The 14749-nt window shown below is 40.5% G+C and overlaps 1 protein-coding gene across 4 annotated transcripts in view; it reads right to left on the bottom strand.

Annotated features, from left to right (window-relative positions):
- The window catches only part of RPAP2 (RNA polymerase II associated protein 2), a 65499-nt gene that overhangs the window by 25587 nt on the left and 25163 nt on the right, over positions 1-14749 (bottom strand). For 2 of the 4 annotated variants that reach the window (XM_032772992.2, XM_032772994.2), the window contains one exon: positions 2175-2243. The exons of 1 other annotated variant lie outside the window; for it this stretch is intronic. In XM_032772992.2, coding sequence (XP_032628883.1) covers positions 2175-2243 — 69 coding nt within the window. Of the gene's footprint in view, positions 1-2174; positions 2244-9943; positions 10290-14749 lie in introns of those variants that run through there. One more of the 4 variants, XM_075067791.1, reaches the window with a different exon arrangement.

The following is a 14749-nucleotide window of genomic DNA, read 5'->3' as shown; positions in this document are numbered from 1 at the left end:
CCATCTGGATGTTCCTGGCCTCCACTAGATTTCCCAGAGTTCCACATGGATTTCCAAAAAGCCATGGTTCTGAAGGCTGAACTCCCTTTTCTTTCCAGAAGTGAATCAATACTCTCCCTCCAGACAGAGAAAATGGGAGGAAATTCTTCAAGGGGAATCCTCAAGTTCTCTTCCCCTCTCTGCACTCGTGTCTCCACAGGAGAAGGTAATTGGGCTATTGTTGAAAAACCAAAGACCATCACTTCTGTAACAAACCTGGTGCCCATTCTGGCTTCCACTGAAGCCAATGGAAGTTTTATCTTTGCTTTCACTGAAATAAGATTAAGAATATTCTCTAGTCTCCGCTATTTTATGGCCCAATTCTGAAGCCTTTATCTGGGCAGAGGTAAGACAGCTCCTATTCTGACCCTGTGGCTTTGTAGAAAAGACTGCCTGCTACTACTGCATCTTTTGCTTGGCTACATTTTAAAGCAATCTGTAAAACTGCAATTAGGTTTGTAAACATTTATAGCTCATTATTAACACTTTGTGTAGCAGATGACCAAAGACACACATTTTACTTGTGAACAAAACAGTCATTTCACTGAATGTAAAGAAACTGCCTGAAAAATTCATAAGATCTGTTTCACAAATTACCAATTCAACCATAAGAGTGTATAGTAAAAATGACAAAAGATTTGTTCTTACAGCTGATAAAAAATTTATACCAAGGCATTCAAGTAAAGTTACTTTCTGTGTTCTGATTTAATGAATCATTTGAGCAGTATCTGGCTGGGTGACACAGATGTAGGGCTCGCTGAAGCCTACTCTAATGCCTACTGGTATAGCCTTCCTTGGGACAGTAAAGCCAGAATAATGTGTCAGACTGAAGTAATATCAAAGAAAGTAAGTGCAGTACTGGGGACGCTATGAGGTTGGCCCACAACACTTCTTGACCTGTGAATGTCTGGTAAGTACTTCTCTGTCCTACAGGCTCCAGTGACCCAGGAAGCCCAAAAGAAGAAGCAGCAGTGCAGTAATAAACAGTCTATGCAATAAGATTTTTGCAATCTTGTAATTCAAGCTGAAAGACATACACAAAGATTGCTTGATGGTTTTAACCCTACTGAAAGGCAGAGTCTGACACTGTGTGAAACCACCAGTGATTTCTTAAAAGGTGAACTAATGTTAAATGTTTAATATGAATTTGTGAAAAGAACTGCCTGTTTTAGAACACTGAAACCTTTACATTTTGCCTTTATTTAACTTTAAATCTGTACACTAATTTGGAGAATAAAAATGAGGAAAGTTACTTGATATATTGACTATAGTTTGTGTTGTTTATGACTTCAGAATTATGTTGAAAAGGAGTATGTAAAATCAGGCTTATGATTAAGAAAAAAAACTGATGAAGACCAGATCTCACCACATGCAAACTAAAATGATATAGGAGTCTAGACATTTTAAATGTTTAAGTATGTTTAAATGCAGATTGGGGATATTTAATTAAAATATCCCAGTCCGAATAAGTTATGGCTGCAAAATGAGAATTTTTCTATCTCAAAACACAAGTTTATTCAACAGTGTGTTGAAAAGTAATTTGGGTATATAATTTTTTAAATGTACTGCCTGTTTTCAAGTAAAAACGAATTCTTGCTGTAGAGAAAAATGAATTATTTAAGAAAGGCAAGAACACACTAAAATTAGCATGTAATAGAAAGTATCCTTTAGTATTTTCCACTGTGTTTTCTTCCATTCTAAAAGTTTTTTCAAAACAAGTCTATTATTGAATATGTAATATCTATTATAATACACAAAGGGTACTTTTTATAGGTTATATAACAGATAACTGGATCAAAATATAACAAAGCCTCTGCTGAAAAGTACTATATATCAGAGAGAAAAATGAATGTTTTAGAGAGATGAGTGAAAAGAAGTAATGCTTAAAAACACACAGCAACACTGACCTGAGGTCTGTAGGATTTAGTATTTTTTAAGCAAGATGTAATTTTTCAAATGATTATTTGTTACTGAAAATCTGACAGCTACAAAACTGCTGGCAAAATGAATTTATGTGAATAAACCTGTGTATAATGCCAAGCATAGTTAAAGAAAAACACCTTTATATTTGATATAATTTTTCTAATCCTTAGATATATGTCATATCGGTTATTCAGAATAACTGCAGTACTTACGCTGATAACAACACAACAGCAATGAGGGTCCATTCTGGAATTTTGTGAATAATATTTGTATTTGTTAACCTGAAAAATAATAAGGGCAACATCAAAAATTGTATGTTTTAGAACACAAATAAGATCAAAACAGTTGAAACTTACCACTAAGCAAGAATAAGGGGCTGGGGTTTTAAGGCTTGATTTTGAGAAATGGTGAGTACCTGGAAGACCCATTGAATTATGTGTAGTATATTAATATTCAAGTATCCTTAAAAAGAAGATTTTCAACCTCCTTCCTACTTATAGACACCCACAACAAGATCAGATTTTGGTCCATGTTACAGCAGTGTTAAAGCTGAGTAAGTCTATGGAATTCAGTGAAATTTCTCCAGATTTACACTCGAGTAGCTAATATCATAATCTGTTTTGTTATATTTTTAACAATATTGCACAATATCTAGGTATTTTAAATTTTTGGCCTTCATCACCCTCTTATATCAGCACCTCACAAATAGTAAGAACACCCCTCTTTCTTTTCTGCAACTGTCGTAATAGCTTGAAAGGTAGCAGAATTCCCCCTCCCACTCACTCATGGCTCCTATGCATGAGTGGTCTGGGGGGAGGGGGGAAAAGCTAAGTCAAAGAAACAGAATTTATATTTAGTTCAGGATTCAGTGAGGTCCAAGGTCATTCTTATTTCCAGAGAGACAGTTCAGAAGCCTAGGTCCCATACCAGCAAAAGTTCTGTCTCCCGTACTCCATATATCCCCCTACTGATCAAGTTTCATATTTCACATCTAGAGTAGCTGTCAACAGAAGTCACGGTTGCAAAGGGATACACAGGTTTCCACATAGCTACGGCCAATCACTTGGTGATCTCTGAATATCAAGACAGAGTCTTTGTACTATACTCTATTCAATGAGGAGAAAGTGCAGAGAGCAGAGCACAGGAATGATGTGTGGCACCAAGACCCATGTTGCTGCACAAGTGGACTACTGGATTTTGCACCAAGTGAAGCTTCATCCCTATATATAACAGAGCTGCAACAAGTCAAGCCTGGAGGTCACAATCCATGATTTACCATGGGTAGATTTGGTCGGATTGGGTCAGCGGCTAGTCTTATGGAAAGCCACAGATGAGAGTAGGTGTGGCTATTTGGGCATCCAAAGCTGTGAACACTCAAAGATATTGTGGAGTTGGTAAATTATTCAAAGTGCTTCTTTTTCCTATCAGCACCCTTCTCTCTTACCTTGGTTCAGTTGAAACAGCTGCTTTTCCCTTATGTTCTCATTTCAGAAGGCACTGGGAAAGCTGGGAGACATAGTGAAGGGCATTATTTCCATAACGGTGACCTCTCAGCCTGTCTCACCAGCTTACCCAGTGGCTTCATCCAGAAATTGTCTAAGATGGGAGACATGGCCCTATGGGGGCATTCTAGGGGCAGAGGGACAGTTTTCCATCACAACCTTCAGGGTTTTATCTAACAGGAAAGACTCAAGCCATTTGAGGACATTTCAACAGAAGAAACTGTTCCTGGTAGGTTTTCAAATAAGCTGTAGGGGACAGAAATGTACATTTGTTGGAAGTCACCTATGGAAAAGCATATGGTAGCCCTGGCTGAATGGCCAACTGTGGCTTGTGCTGACAGCACTAGTGAAATCATTAGTCCCCTTCAAGGGGCCTCCACTTGCTGGCTACAGTCTAAAGCCCTTAACATGGGTGGAAGGAGAAAGAGAGCATACTTTCCCCCTATCTGTTAACCCAACCCAGAAAACTATTCCAGTGACCTGTAAACTAACTACCTGTGAGCCGAAATGATGACTCTCTCTGCCCAGTGCTCATACTAAGGTACATATTTTATAAAGTATGGCTCCACTCTGAATAGACAATCTGAAAAAATGGCACACTTAGGGCTTGTCTATACTGCATGCTAAATTGGTGCTGCTGCGACTGATGCAGTGGCATCAATTTAGTGGGTCTGGTGAAGACGCAATGAGTCGATGGGAGAGCGCTCTCCCATCGACTTCAGTACTCTCCCTCACCGAGAGGTGGAAGGTAAGTCGGTGGGAAAGCACCTCCTGATGATATAGTGTGGTGTAGACACCACATTAGGTTGATGTAAGCTACATTGCTCAGGAGGGTGATTATTTCACATCCCAGTGATGTAACTTACATCTACGTAAGCAGCAGTGTAGACCAGGCCTTAGGTCCATGTTTCTTGAATCTCATTGATTTTCATACCAAATGTGCTCACTTTACAAGACAAAGTAATTTTTTTCTAAACCTCAAGCCCTACAATCTCAACTAGGAATGTGCATCACAAGTTGGGTTTTCTTTTTTGGGCAGGTCAATGTATACCACCAGTTACACTGGGCAATGCTAACAACTGGTTTTTGAAGTGGTAGCTCAATAAGTTACCCCTACAGACAATTTTGTAAAAGTTGTTAGACACCAGTGCCCACAGTTGGACCTTTACAGGCAGCGCATATAATTTTAATAACTATGGGTAGTATGGCCTCAGCTGCTGGGGTGGGAAAAATATTGCATGATAGACAGATAACGTTTGAGACCATCCCACCAGATTGTTAACTCTGAGGCACAGAGCAGAATGTTTCCTTCCACATGCAGCACATTTATCTGGAAGATGACATACTCTGCTGTATCTTATATGCTGACCACTGAGGCACTCTATTTCCAGGGAACCAGCAACAAATAGATTTTGGCCTTCCGACATGACACTTTCGTACTACATGAGAGAAAACAGCACAAAGTGGAGGAGTAGAGAGGTGGATTTGACAGAACAATTCAAGGCAGTTATTGAATACATCATGAGAATTTTTAGGTCAGTCTCAAGATACCTTGCACATCAGACCCCAAGGCCCTATTCACACAACTGGCACAGTTAACACTACACAGGTTTATGTTTACAAAATGCAGATAAAATTCCATAACCATGGCAATTAACAGCGTTTTGCTCCTGCCAGAGGCCAACCTACCACATGGTTGTCTTTTTGTAATCATGCCAATGTTAGCTATTCTGACAGTTCTCCTTCCCTCACCAGTTTTGTACGCTAGGACACCCCAGAGTACATTGTGCCAGACTGTTGCTCCCACTCTGTGTGCATGTCATCTAGACAGTCTATACCCTGCGGAGGTAGTATGGAATAACTGGCCAGGTTTTCTCAAAATGTTGCAGTAAAATAGGGTTATGCAGCAAGGCAGGTGTGAATGTTTAAACACTGCTGTGATGGCAAAAACTGCTGTGTGACAGAAACTGAACTGTGTTATCCATAACTGATTAAAAGGTGACTATGCCTCTAACTGGTTACAAAATCACAGCCATAGCTTTTTAGCCAATAACCTAAACTGGTTTCAGCAGCAGGACAGAGCACTGTTGGTGTTCTGAATGCATTACAAACTATGATAGTTGCTACACTAGCAGAACATCACAAACCATATAATATCATACATCATTTACCAAGCAATAAGGTAATATTACAAATATAGTCACTTCTAAATCAGTAATATATGTCATTTGTTTTTATCAATATCTGACAAAAACAACTGTTTGAGTTTTAAGGTTGACCTTTTCTACTATAATGGAATGATCTCCTCCCTGCCCTGAATGAGAATTTAGGGTTAACAAAAGAATAACTGAAAGATCCAAGCATTTGACACTTTGAAACCTTATCCATGGCAATCTTATTATTTGCTAAGTTTGTGTAAAATTCCAGAATATTACAGCTAGTATAATGGTTCAAAATAATCACATATAAAACACAATTTGTAAACTCTGCTTAGTCTGGTTTCAATAGAAAAGCAAGAGATACTCAAATATGACCAATAAGGAGAACAAGACATCCTCACTGCTTCCCTTTCCTGCTTTATTTCCTCAGCATAGTAATTCATTTCAACTAACCACCTTCTCACTCTTGGCATTATGTGCATCTGGTTATTGGTTTGGAAACCTAACACTTTTCTATTCATCTTTAGCGAAAAACGCTCTATATATGAACATTTCGTATTTCTTTATCTGCCTGAGCAGTTGGCAGAGCTAGGGAATTTCTTCTGTAAGTTAAAAACTAAAACACTAAAACTAAAAAACTAAAAAGATGTTGTTTCTCCCCATCCTCAGTGAATTCACATGATTCTTCCAAACAAAATAAGTGTGTGACTATAGTTTAAATATCAATTTTATAAGAATCAGCCATGACTACTGAAGCAGTGCATCTCCATCTGTATTATTTCCTTCCTATGGTTTAATAAAATTAACATTGAGTACTAAACGAAATGGCCACGTCATATAATATACTGAGTATTTTTGGTTAAATAACATAGATTGTCTGAAACATACCAACATGTACTGACTACTATATGAAATTGCTGAAGGCAGTGTCTAGCAACAAAAAGTTAATATGTGGTAAACGGTTACTCTTTTCTGTTTAGAGAATATGAGACAAAACAAGGACTTTAACGTCTTGACTCAATACCGATGAGTGATAAAAACTACCAAGAAATGCCTGATGGAATGATCTTGACAGGCAATTCATATGTAACATTCCAGTTAATCTGCTCTGATGAGATACAGTGGAAGAGACAGCTCCAAATCACCTGGGAAAACACTGTCAAATAGCAGAGAAAGCGGCTTTCTATCAGTGCTCTGCAAGAAGCCATTATTGATCAGAGCACAAGCAGGCGTCATTCTTGTACACAAACTAAGAGATGTAGTTATTTGTGTCAATTAACTCTTATTCAATGTTAGTATTGATTGGCAAGGTCTCAACACTAGTCATTGCCATCAATATGCTATTTACAGCAGAGGTAGTCAGAAGACATAGATAACCTGCTGGATGCAGTAATATAGATCGGTTGCTGCAGTACCGTCACTGGATTGGATGAGTAGTCAAGATTCCACAACCAGTAACCTTTTGGTACAATACCTGTCCTACAGCACTTGTGCAACTGTATTAAAAAAGCCATTTTAGGAAGATCAGACTAAAGCATGCAACCTACAGCTGTGAAGCCTTAAATAATAAGGAGCAGCAAAAGGGCAATCACTTTAAAAAACAAGCTGTGTGTCAACATCTGGCATCTGAAGACTAAAGCTTTCAAAAAACAGTCAAGTGCAAGTCCCCACTAAAAATGGGTCACTAATTCTTTGTCTTATCTTTAGTCAAAGTCGTTACTTCAAAACAATCTGTGAGGGAGGGGAGAAAAATGTCAGTACAATTGTATCTTTTAAACATATGTTGTGGGGAAAAAACCTAGCAGTAATGTTTTAAAAGTAGAAGTTTAAGCCAATGATTTGGGTCTGCAGAGTTCTAATTTTCTGTTAAAAAGTATGACAAAAAGTCCGACAAGTTTTTTAAAGAGAGAAACTACAGCAAGTTTGCTTAGGCCAAGTAAGGCTAGATGACTAGGTGCTGAAAGCCAGAGAATGCTCCCAAGATCCCAAAAGGTTCCAACTGGTCATTCTGGTGGTTTGGCTGGTGTCAAACCCCACAAAGTACTGAAGCAGGTTTGCTTCATACAGCACAGCCTACAATAGAAGGGGAAAAGCAGCATTAAATCCAGCTGCAATATTTCCTCCATCCCTATAATGGAGATATGACCTGCAGAGCTGCATTAGCATCACATGAAGGAATATAAACATGTTTGGCAAATAGAATCAGGAATATAAACATGTTTGGCAAATAGAATAGCAAAAGGATGACAGGTGAAGACAAAAGCAACATCCTAGGAATCAAAAATAAAAGGTAAAGAGAGAAAATATAAATCTTGTCTCTTCTCAGTCATTGACAGGAGCACAGCATATAAAAAGAGATGTTACTTACTTGTACAGTAACTTGAGTTCTTTGAGATGTTTTGTCCCTACAGATTCTCCACTTCAGGTGTCAGTGCGTGCCTATATGCCTCAGAAAAGAGATTTTTGGTAGCAGTGTCCACGTGATCCGTGCAAGCATTCTGTAGCCTAGTGGACATGCTGGCTGATGCTTCCTGCAGCTCCGAATGGTCAGGAATGACGAACCATGGCCACTGGGAGTTGTGGGGGGCTGTGCCTGCAGACAGTCAACGTCCGCAAAATGTTTCGCGTCCTGCAATCTGTTTACCCTGATGGGCACCATATGGCCCGCGGGCTGCAGGTTGCCAACCACTGCTGTACACCCTTGTTCTGATCTGAATGCATATAAGACAGGGTGGACCCACCCCTGCTCCAGTTCCTTCTCCACCATGAAATCTAGCCTAATGCTTGGACTCCAAAGAAGAGAAGCAGGGTGGAGCACCTGTAGGGACAAAGCATCTTGAAGAACTCAAGTTACTGTATGAGTAAGTAACTTCTTCTTCTCTGAGTAATTGCCCCCTCTGAGTGCTCCATTTCAGGTGACTTTTGCAATGCTCAGGCTATGGGGGCTGGTGCTGAGAAGTCCTATTTAGCCCAGATTGGAGAACAGCCATCCGAAAGGTGCATTAGACTTGGAAACATACACTTGTTTTCACTATTTACTGATTTTCTCCAGAAAATCCCTACATTTTTTAAAAAAAAGTCAATATTCAGGTTTTAGCAATTTCCACCAAATTTTGGTTGAGCTCCGCCCTTGAAGAGTCCCTGTGGGCCTGTCACTGCAGTGGTTGTGTGGTCTCAGCTGCTGCGAGACGGGAAGGGAGTTGGGTCCCAGCAGCTGAGACCATACAACCACTGCAGTGACAGGCCCACAGGGACCAGAAGTCTGCACCCCCTGAGTACTGTTCCTGGTATCTGGGTCTTTCAATGCAGCCTATCTGCTTCCCCTGCCAGACAGAGTCCCCTCCTGACCTCAGCCCTTCAGCTCCCCCACTGTGAAGAGGAAGGGAACTGCGTTCTGGCAGTTCAGATTGTTTGACCACTGTAGTGACAGGGGGCATAGAGCTGCACCCTCCGAGTACTGGTACCCATAGCTGCTGCTGTCCTTTGTTTTCAGGTTTTACAAAATTAAAAAAAGTAAAAATTGGTAATTAAAAAAAATTGATAAATTCCCAGGAAATTTTAAAATAAAACCTGAAAATATAAGGCCTTACCTATGGCACAGTGCTCGGAAAAGGTGTGAATGGATGATCAGATGATAGCTTTATAGATGCCTTTGATGGGGACATTTTTGAGCAAAGCCTCAGATGTAGACTGTGCTCAAGTGGAGTGGGCAGTCACTCTTGAGGGCGGATGCACTGTAGAGTTTGTAGCAGGACACAATGCATCCAGAGACCAACATGGATAGTCTTTGGGTAGAAATAGGGGTTCCTTTCATTCTGTCTACAAAGGAGACAAACGGTCTAGGAGAGGCTTTGAAGGGTCTAGTTCTTTCTAGGCAGAACACTAGTGCCCTCATAACATTCAGAGTGTGCAGACTAGCTTCCACTCTAGAATTGTGCAGCTTAGGGTAGAAGATGGATAACTGAATGTCCTGGTTAATGTAGGCGTATGAGGTGGTCTTTTCATAACTATTACTCATATCTGGAGGATGAAGTGAAATTTGAGAGGCATTAAAAACGCAAACTCCTTTATGCTACTGAATAATTTCTATATGCTAGAAGCAGTTTATCGGAGTATGTTTAGTTATGTAAATTTAAAGCATATTCAAAAATCAACCACAAGAGGGGGAGGTTGAATGCACTGAATAAGTGACACTGGTACTTTCGGTAAAATTTAGTTAATAGTTAATATATGTTTTTATTTTTTCTCAAAAATGTAAAATCGAAAAATTTTCTGGGAAAAATGCAAATTCAACATTTTTCTGTGGCAAACGTATTTCTAGGATCCATTTTCATGACTCTCAACCAATATATCAAAACAGACGCTTGGTGAAGGTTGACAGCTAGATGACCACAGAGATGAAGCTAGATGGTCTTTTCTTTTGGAACCAAGATCTTTTCTTAGGTGGTACTGTGGCCCTGTGATATGTTTGAAACTAGATGGGGCAGAACCTCTGGTCTGGTCTGTGATCTGCTGTACCTGCTTTTGCTTGCAGGATAATAGATTCCTAAGTACTGAAGATTTGCTCTGGATTCGAGGTATTTAGTCATGGTGTCAACGAACAGCTTGGTGGCCTTGAACAGAAGATCCTCCATTGTGCTCTGGACCTTCCTAGGATATCAGTGGGCTATAACCAGGATGAACGGCTGTCATAAGGTTTGGGGTACAATACAGACCAGTAGGGGGATGTGTTAACTGTTACCCTATAAGCCAGAGTGCCTCACAATACTTTGGTACTGTAGCTCCCAGCCTGTGATATTCAATCAGCAACAAGAATGCAGGACAGACCTTGAGTGTTTGGGTGCTATACAGCCAGCCTGGTTCAGCAGTTCTGACCCTAGCAGCCTATCTACAGTCCCATAGCTCCACTCTGGCTTCCATCAGCCTTGGTTACAAATAGCAAAGTGATCCCAACACACTCCTAGTCCCAAATTTTCCCAAAACTGTGTGCAAGTGAAAACATGCATCTAAAAGTCTAAAACTAGCAAAGTATAGGCTTTGTTGAAGATGGTTTTTCTCAATCTGTACCTCTTCCAGAGGGGTTTGCAGAGACTCAACTATTTTTTTCATGAAGTCTTGAAAAGGTTTGAAGTCATCTGCACAGGAGAGGGGGAAAGCGGCATTACAGCCCCATCTGGAGAAGAGGAGGATTTATTAGTGGGTGCTGTAGCTTCCCAATCAGCCCTCAGTTCTTGCTCCACAAAGGGTTCCTCCTGACAAGAGGACAAGTGAAGAGGGTACTGAGAAATAGTGTAGCTCTCTTTCCTCGTGGCCCTATTGAGAAGTTGTGCTCTATAGGACTGGTCTCCTCATATGTGGCCCAGGGATTCCAGAAGAGCCCCTGAAATGGGCATAGGGGAAGGGTATTGGACCCTAAGGGTGGTCATACCAAGAGGGCTTTTGAGGGGCTTGCATGTGCCTGGGTCCTGATGAAATTCTTTCAGAACAGACTTCTGGGGAAGGAGATCTGAATGAGCAGGTGGTGAAACCCTGAGATTTCTGGAGTCAGAAGAAGAGTCTTCCCCTCTATTGAAGGTGGGAGCTGATCTCACTGGTACCAGAGAGTGCCCTGGAGGAGTGCTTTTCTTTGGTACCATTAGTAGGGGAGACCTGGGCTCCTCAGAGACTAGGAGATTTTTCAGAAACAGTAATCTGCTCAGTATAGGGGAGGCAGGACACTGGAAAGCCAAGTCCACTGTAGCTGAAGCCACTAGTATCGAAGATGGAAAGGGTCATGATCGGAATACCCTTGGTAACTGTGCCCTGCTGGAGGGGCAGGGACTGGGGCAGCTGGTGCCAGTACTGATCTCTTTGAGGTGGCAGAGTTCTTCTGCCTGGCTGATTCTGAACCAGGTACTTCCATCAGTACCAGGTAGGGCTGTGTATCAAGAAACTTTTCAGTCCAAGTAGCACTAGAAGTCTTTTTAGTTGGTGCAGGAAGCGCAGTACAGGAGAGTCTAGGAGCTTTGACTGTACTTGAGATGGGACATGAGATCTCTTTGTAGATTTCTGAGGTAAAGTACCCCCTTTCTTCAACTCCTCTTTATCAATGGACTTAGGTCTCTTATTTTTTGAGTCCTTTGAGCTAGTCTCTGAAGCTGGCCATGATTCTTACCCAACAGAGACAAAGCTGTAGAAGTTGAAGGACAGTGTTGGTTGGCTGACCCTGATACACTGAGTTAGGGCTGTTGGTGGGCCCTCAGTTGGAGGAAGGTTGCACAGAATGCACCATGGGAAGCAGCTTAAGTCTAGCCTTCCTCAGTCTTCTGGGTCAGCCTTCAAATCTGATGAAGATCTTGCACATTGACACAATGTCAGTGGGGATAGCTGGAATGACTGTTGCTGAAGGGAAGAAGACCTTCTACATGTCTGGCAGGTTTTAGAACCCTGACTGTCAAAAAGATGGCGGGGGGGAATGAAAAGACCACACAAAAAGTGTGCAAGATAAGTAAAAAGTAAAATAAAAATACAAATTTAAGGATAAGCTGAAGAAAGTTAGATAGGATTAGGGGTCCATGCTAATTCACAGATATTGCAGTGCTTCATCTCATGCCTTGGGCAGTTGAAAAGTAACTGGAGCAACAGTAGGTCCAGCCTGCCTTATACGCCCTCGGATTGTAGCATAACAATGTACAGCACACAGGCATGGACCATGCAGACATTCCTACCAAAAGTTTCTGATCAGAGGCACACATGTCTATGCACACCTGAAGCGGAGTACTCACAGAAACAATTACTCAAAGAAGAAAAAGCTAATTTTGACATGAGAAGTTGCAGGAGCAATAAAGAAGCCCAAATTTTAGGTAACAATTGTGTTAAACAAAAAACTCAGGGAAAGGCAAATGCGTGCAGGAGGTCATATTTATTTTAGCATCAAAATGCCAATCATCTATAGTTTTACTTTGGTACATTTTCTCATTAAATTAATGTCAGCTCCTGCCTCAGTGATCCATCATTCATCAGATTCCCCTCTGGCAAGAATAGTGTGATGGTCTGATCCTTGCCTCTAACAGGAATAGGACACAACAAGTGGAGACAAGGTTCAAGCATACCCACAGTGCTTTTGGGACAAAACTTGGCTCTGAGACCCAACAATTTAGAATTTTCAGAAAAGAAGCTCTTTTAACAATATAAGGGCTCACTCACCCCAGGGACAGAACGTACTGCCTCCCATGCTCAAAGAGGCAGGTGGTCACCTTGAAAGGAAACTTACAGATGAAGTGCCGAGAAACAGAGGAATTGCCATACTGAATCAGATCTAGTATACTATCTCAGAATGTGGCCAGCACCAGATGTTTCAGATGAAGGTACAAGAAAAGTGCAATAGACAATTACTGAATAACATGCCCTAGGAAAAGTTTCTTCCTAACTCCCATTAGGGACTGGTTTATGCATTGAAATGCATAAGTAATTATATCCAAACTCCTGGTTTTTTGTCCATACTATAACAACTCTGGATATTTTTGTTATCTGTATAAAGTGTCCAATCATTTTTTAAAAATCCTGCTAAGCTCGTGTCTTCTGTGGTATCTTGGGACAAGGAGTTCTATGGGCTGATTGTCCATTGGGTGAAAAAGTATTTATTTATCAGTTTTATCAATAGTTGGTCCAATAAAAGATATTACCTCACCTGCTTTGTGTGTCTAATTTACTCAGTCATTTATCCTAGATTTCTATGTAAATACCTAAGTTTCTCTTGGTCTTTAACAAAATGCCCTGGCAGACTCTGGAGAGTAATTTGACATCTCAATTTTTGTAACAAAAGCTTACAGGCACTGAGGGACTTTGCTTGGGAAGAACTATAACCATTCTGAACTGTCTCCAGAGATCTCTTTAGAATGCTTCCCAGCAGTGGTGACTGAATAAAATGCTGCCCAAAAGAGGCTGAACTGCAAGTGTTCCTTTAAAAACCAATGGAGCTGAAAATTGCTGTTGCTCAGTTCACAACATTCTCTTTTACCCTTCTTTAACTAAAGTCTCCCACATTATGCCCACGTGTTTTATCCCCTATGATGGGCCTTCAATAATTTTTCAGCCTGAAGTACTTCCAGTACACAAAGAAGAAAAGAGAACTTTTATTTGTCAGAGATGCCCGCTCATTATTTTATTCAGCATTTCAACCCCATTACATAGTAAGTGGCACTTAAGGCCCTGAATCTTCCAAGTACTTCAGCAAATGGTTTAACTGTCCCTTGTGAGTATTCATGCTGAAATCAATGAGACTACTCATGTGAGTAAAGTTAAGCCTGGGCATATAAGCGTTTGCAGGATTGGAGATTTATGCATCAATGACTACTGCTTTTATCCTCATGTCCATGAGGTAGTATTTGCCACCAGCTTCTGCTGAAGCAGAAGTCCAGGTACAGATGGAGAAAAGCCCCAGTGAATTGTTCCTTCTTGCTAGGAGCAATATGAAGGAAAAATAAATGTAGGTTTAGATGAATTGATTCTACGGATAACTGAAGTGGAGAATTTGGCCCACACTATGTACCTTGTATTTTGTAATCTTGTTCTCAGTAACAATGATGTGAATTCAAAATATTTACTTTATTTAGGTTCCTAAAGCACCTACCCATTGCTCTAGGTGCTACAATAAATTCAATATGTAGAAAAACAATCCCCAAACTGCAATTAAACACAAACTAACTGCCAGGGAAAGAGTTCACCTAAGATCCTCCACATTAGAACTCCCAATTAGCTACCAATGGCCTTCAACTCACACCTTATCCAAAAGGTGTTGCAAAAAGGTCTCAACATTAAGTGACTCAAAAGACAACTCAAGCGACATCAGATGCAATAATAAGGAAGATTTTATTCTATTTTGTTTCAACACTAAAGGTTGGAATACTGAAAAGGCGCTGCTCCATCTATTTAGGAAGAGTAAAAAAAAATAAGATGAAACATAACAGTGACGAGTCCTCAGGCAGGTTGCAATTCAGATCATATTTACAATAAATTGGCAACAGAAGCTCAGTCGGGCTATCGTGCAACAGATCCTAACAAATAATAATGAAGATGGTAAAATCTGTATGTCAAAATCCTAATAATAGAGAGCCAAATTTAACTAACATGTCCAAAATTGCTTTC

Source organism: Chelonoidis abingdonii, chromosome 7 (assembly GCF_003597395.2).
Source record: "Chelonoidis abingdonii isolate Lonesome George chromosome 7, CheloAbing_2.0, whole genome shotgun sequence".
Classification (NCBI taxonomy): domain Eukaryota; kingdom Metazoa; phylum Chordata; order Testudines; family Testudinidae; genus Chelonoidis; species Chelonoidis abingdonii.
The sequence above is the reverse complement of the archived record's forward strand: the minus strand, read 5'-3'. Positions and strand labels throughout refer to the sequence as shown.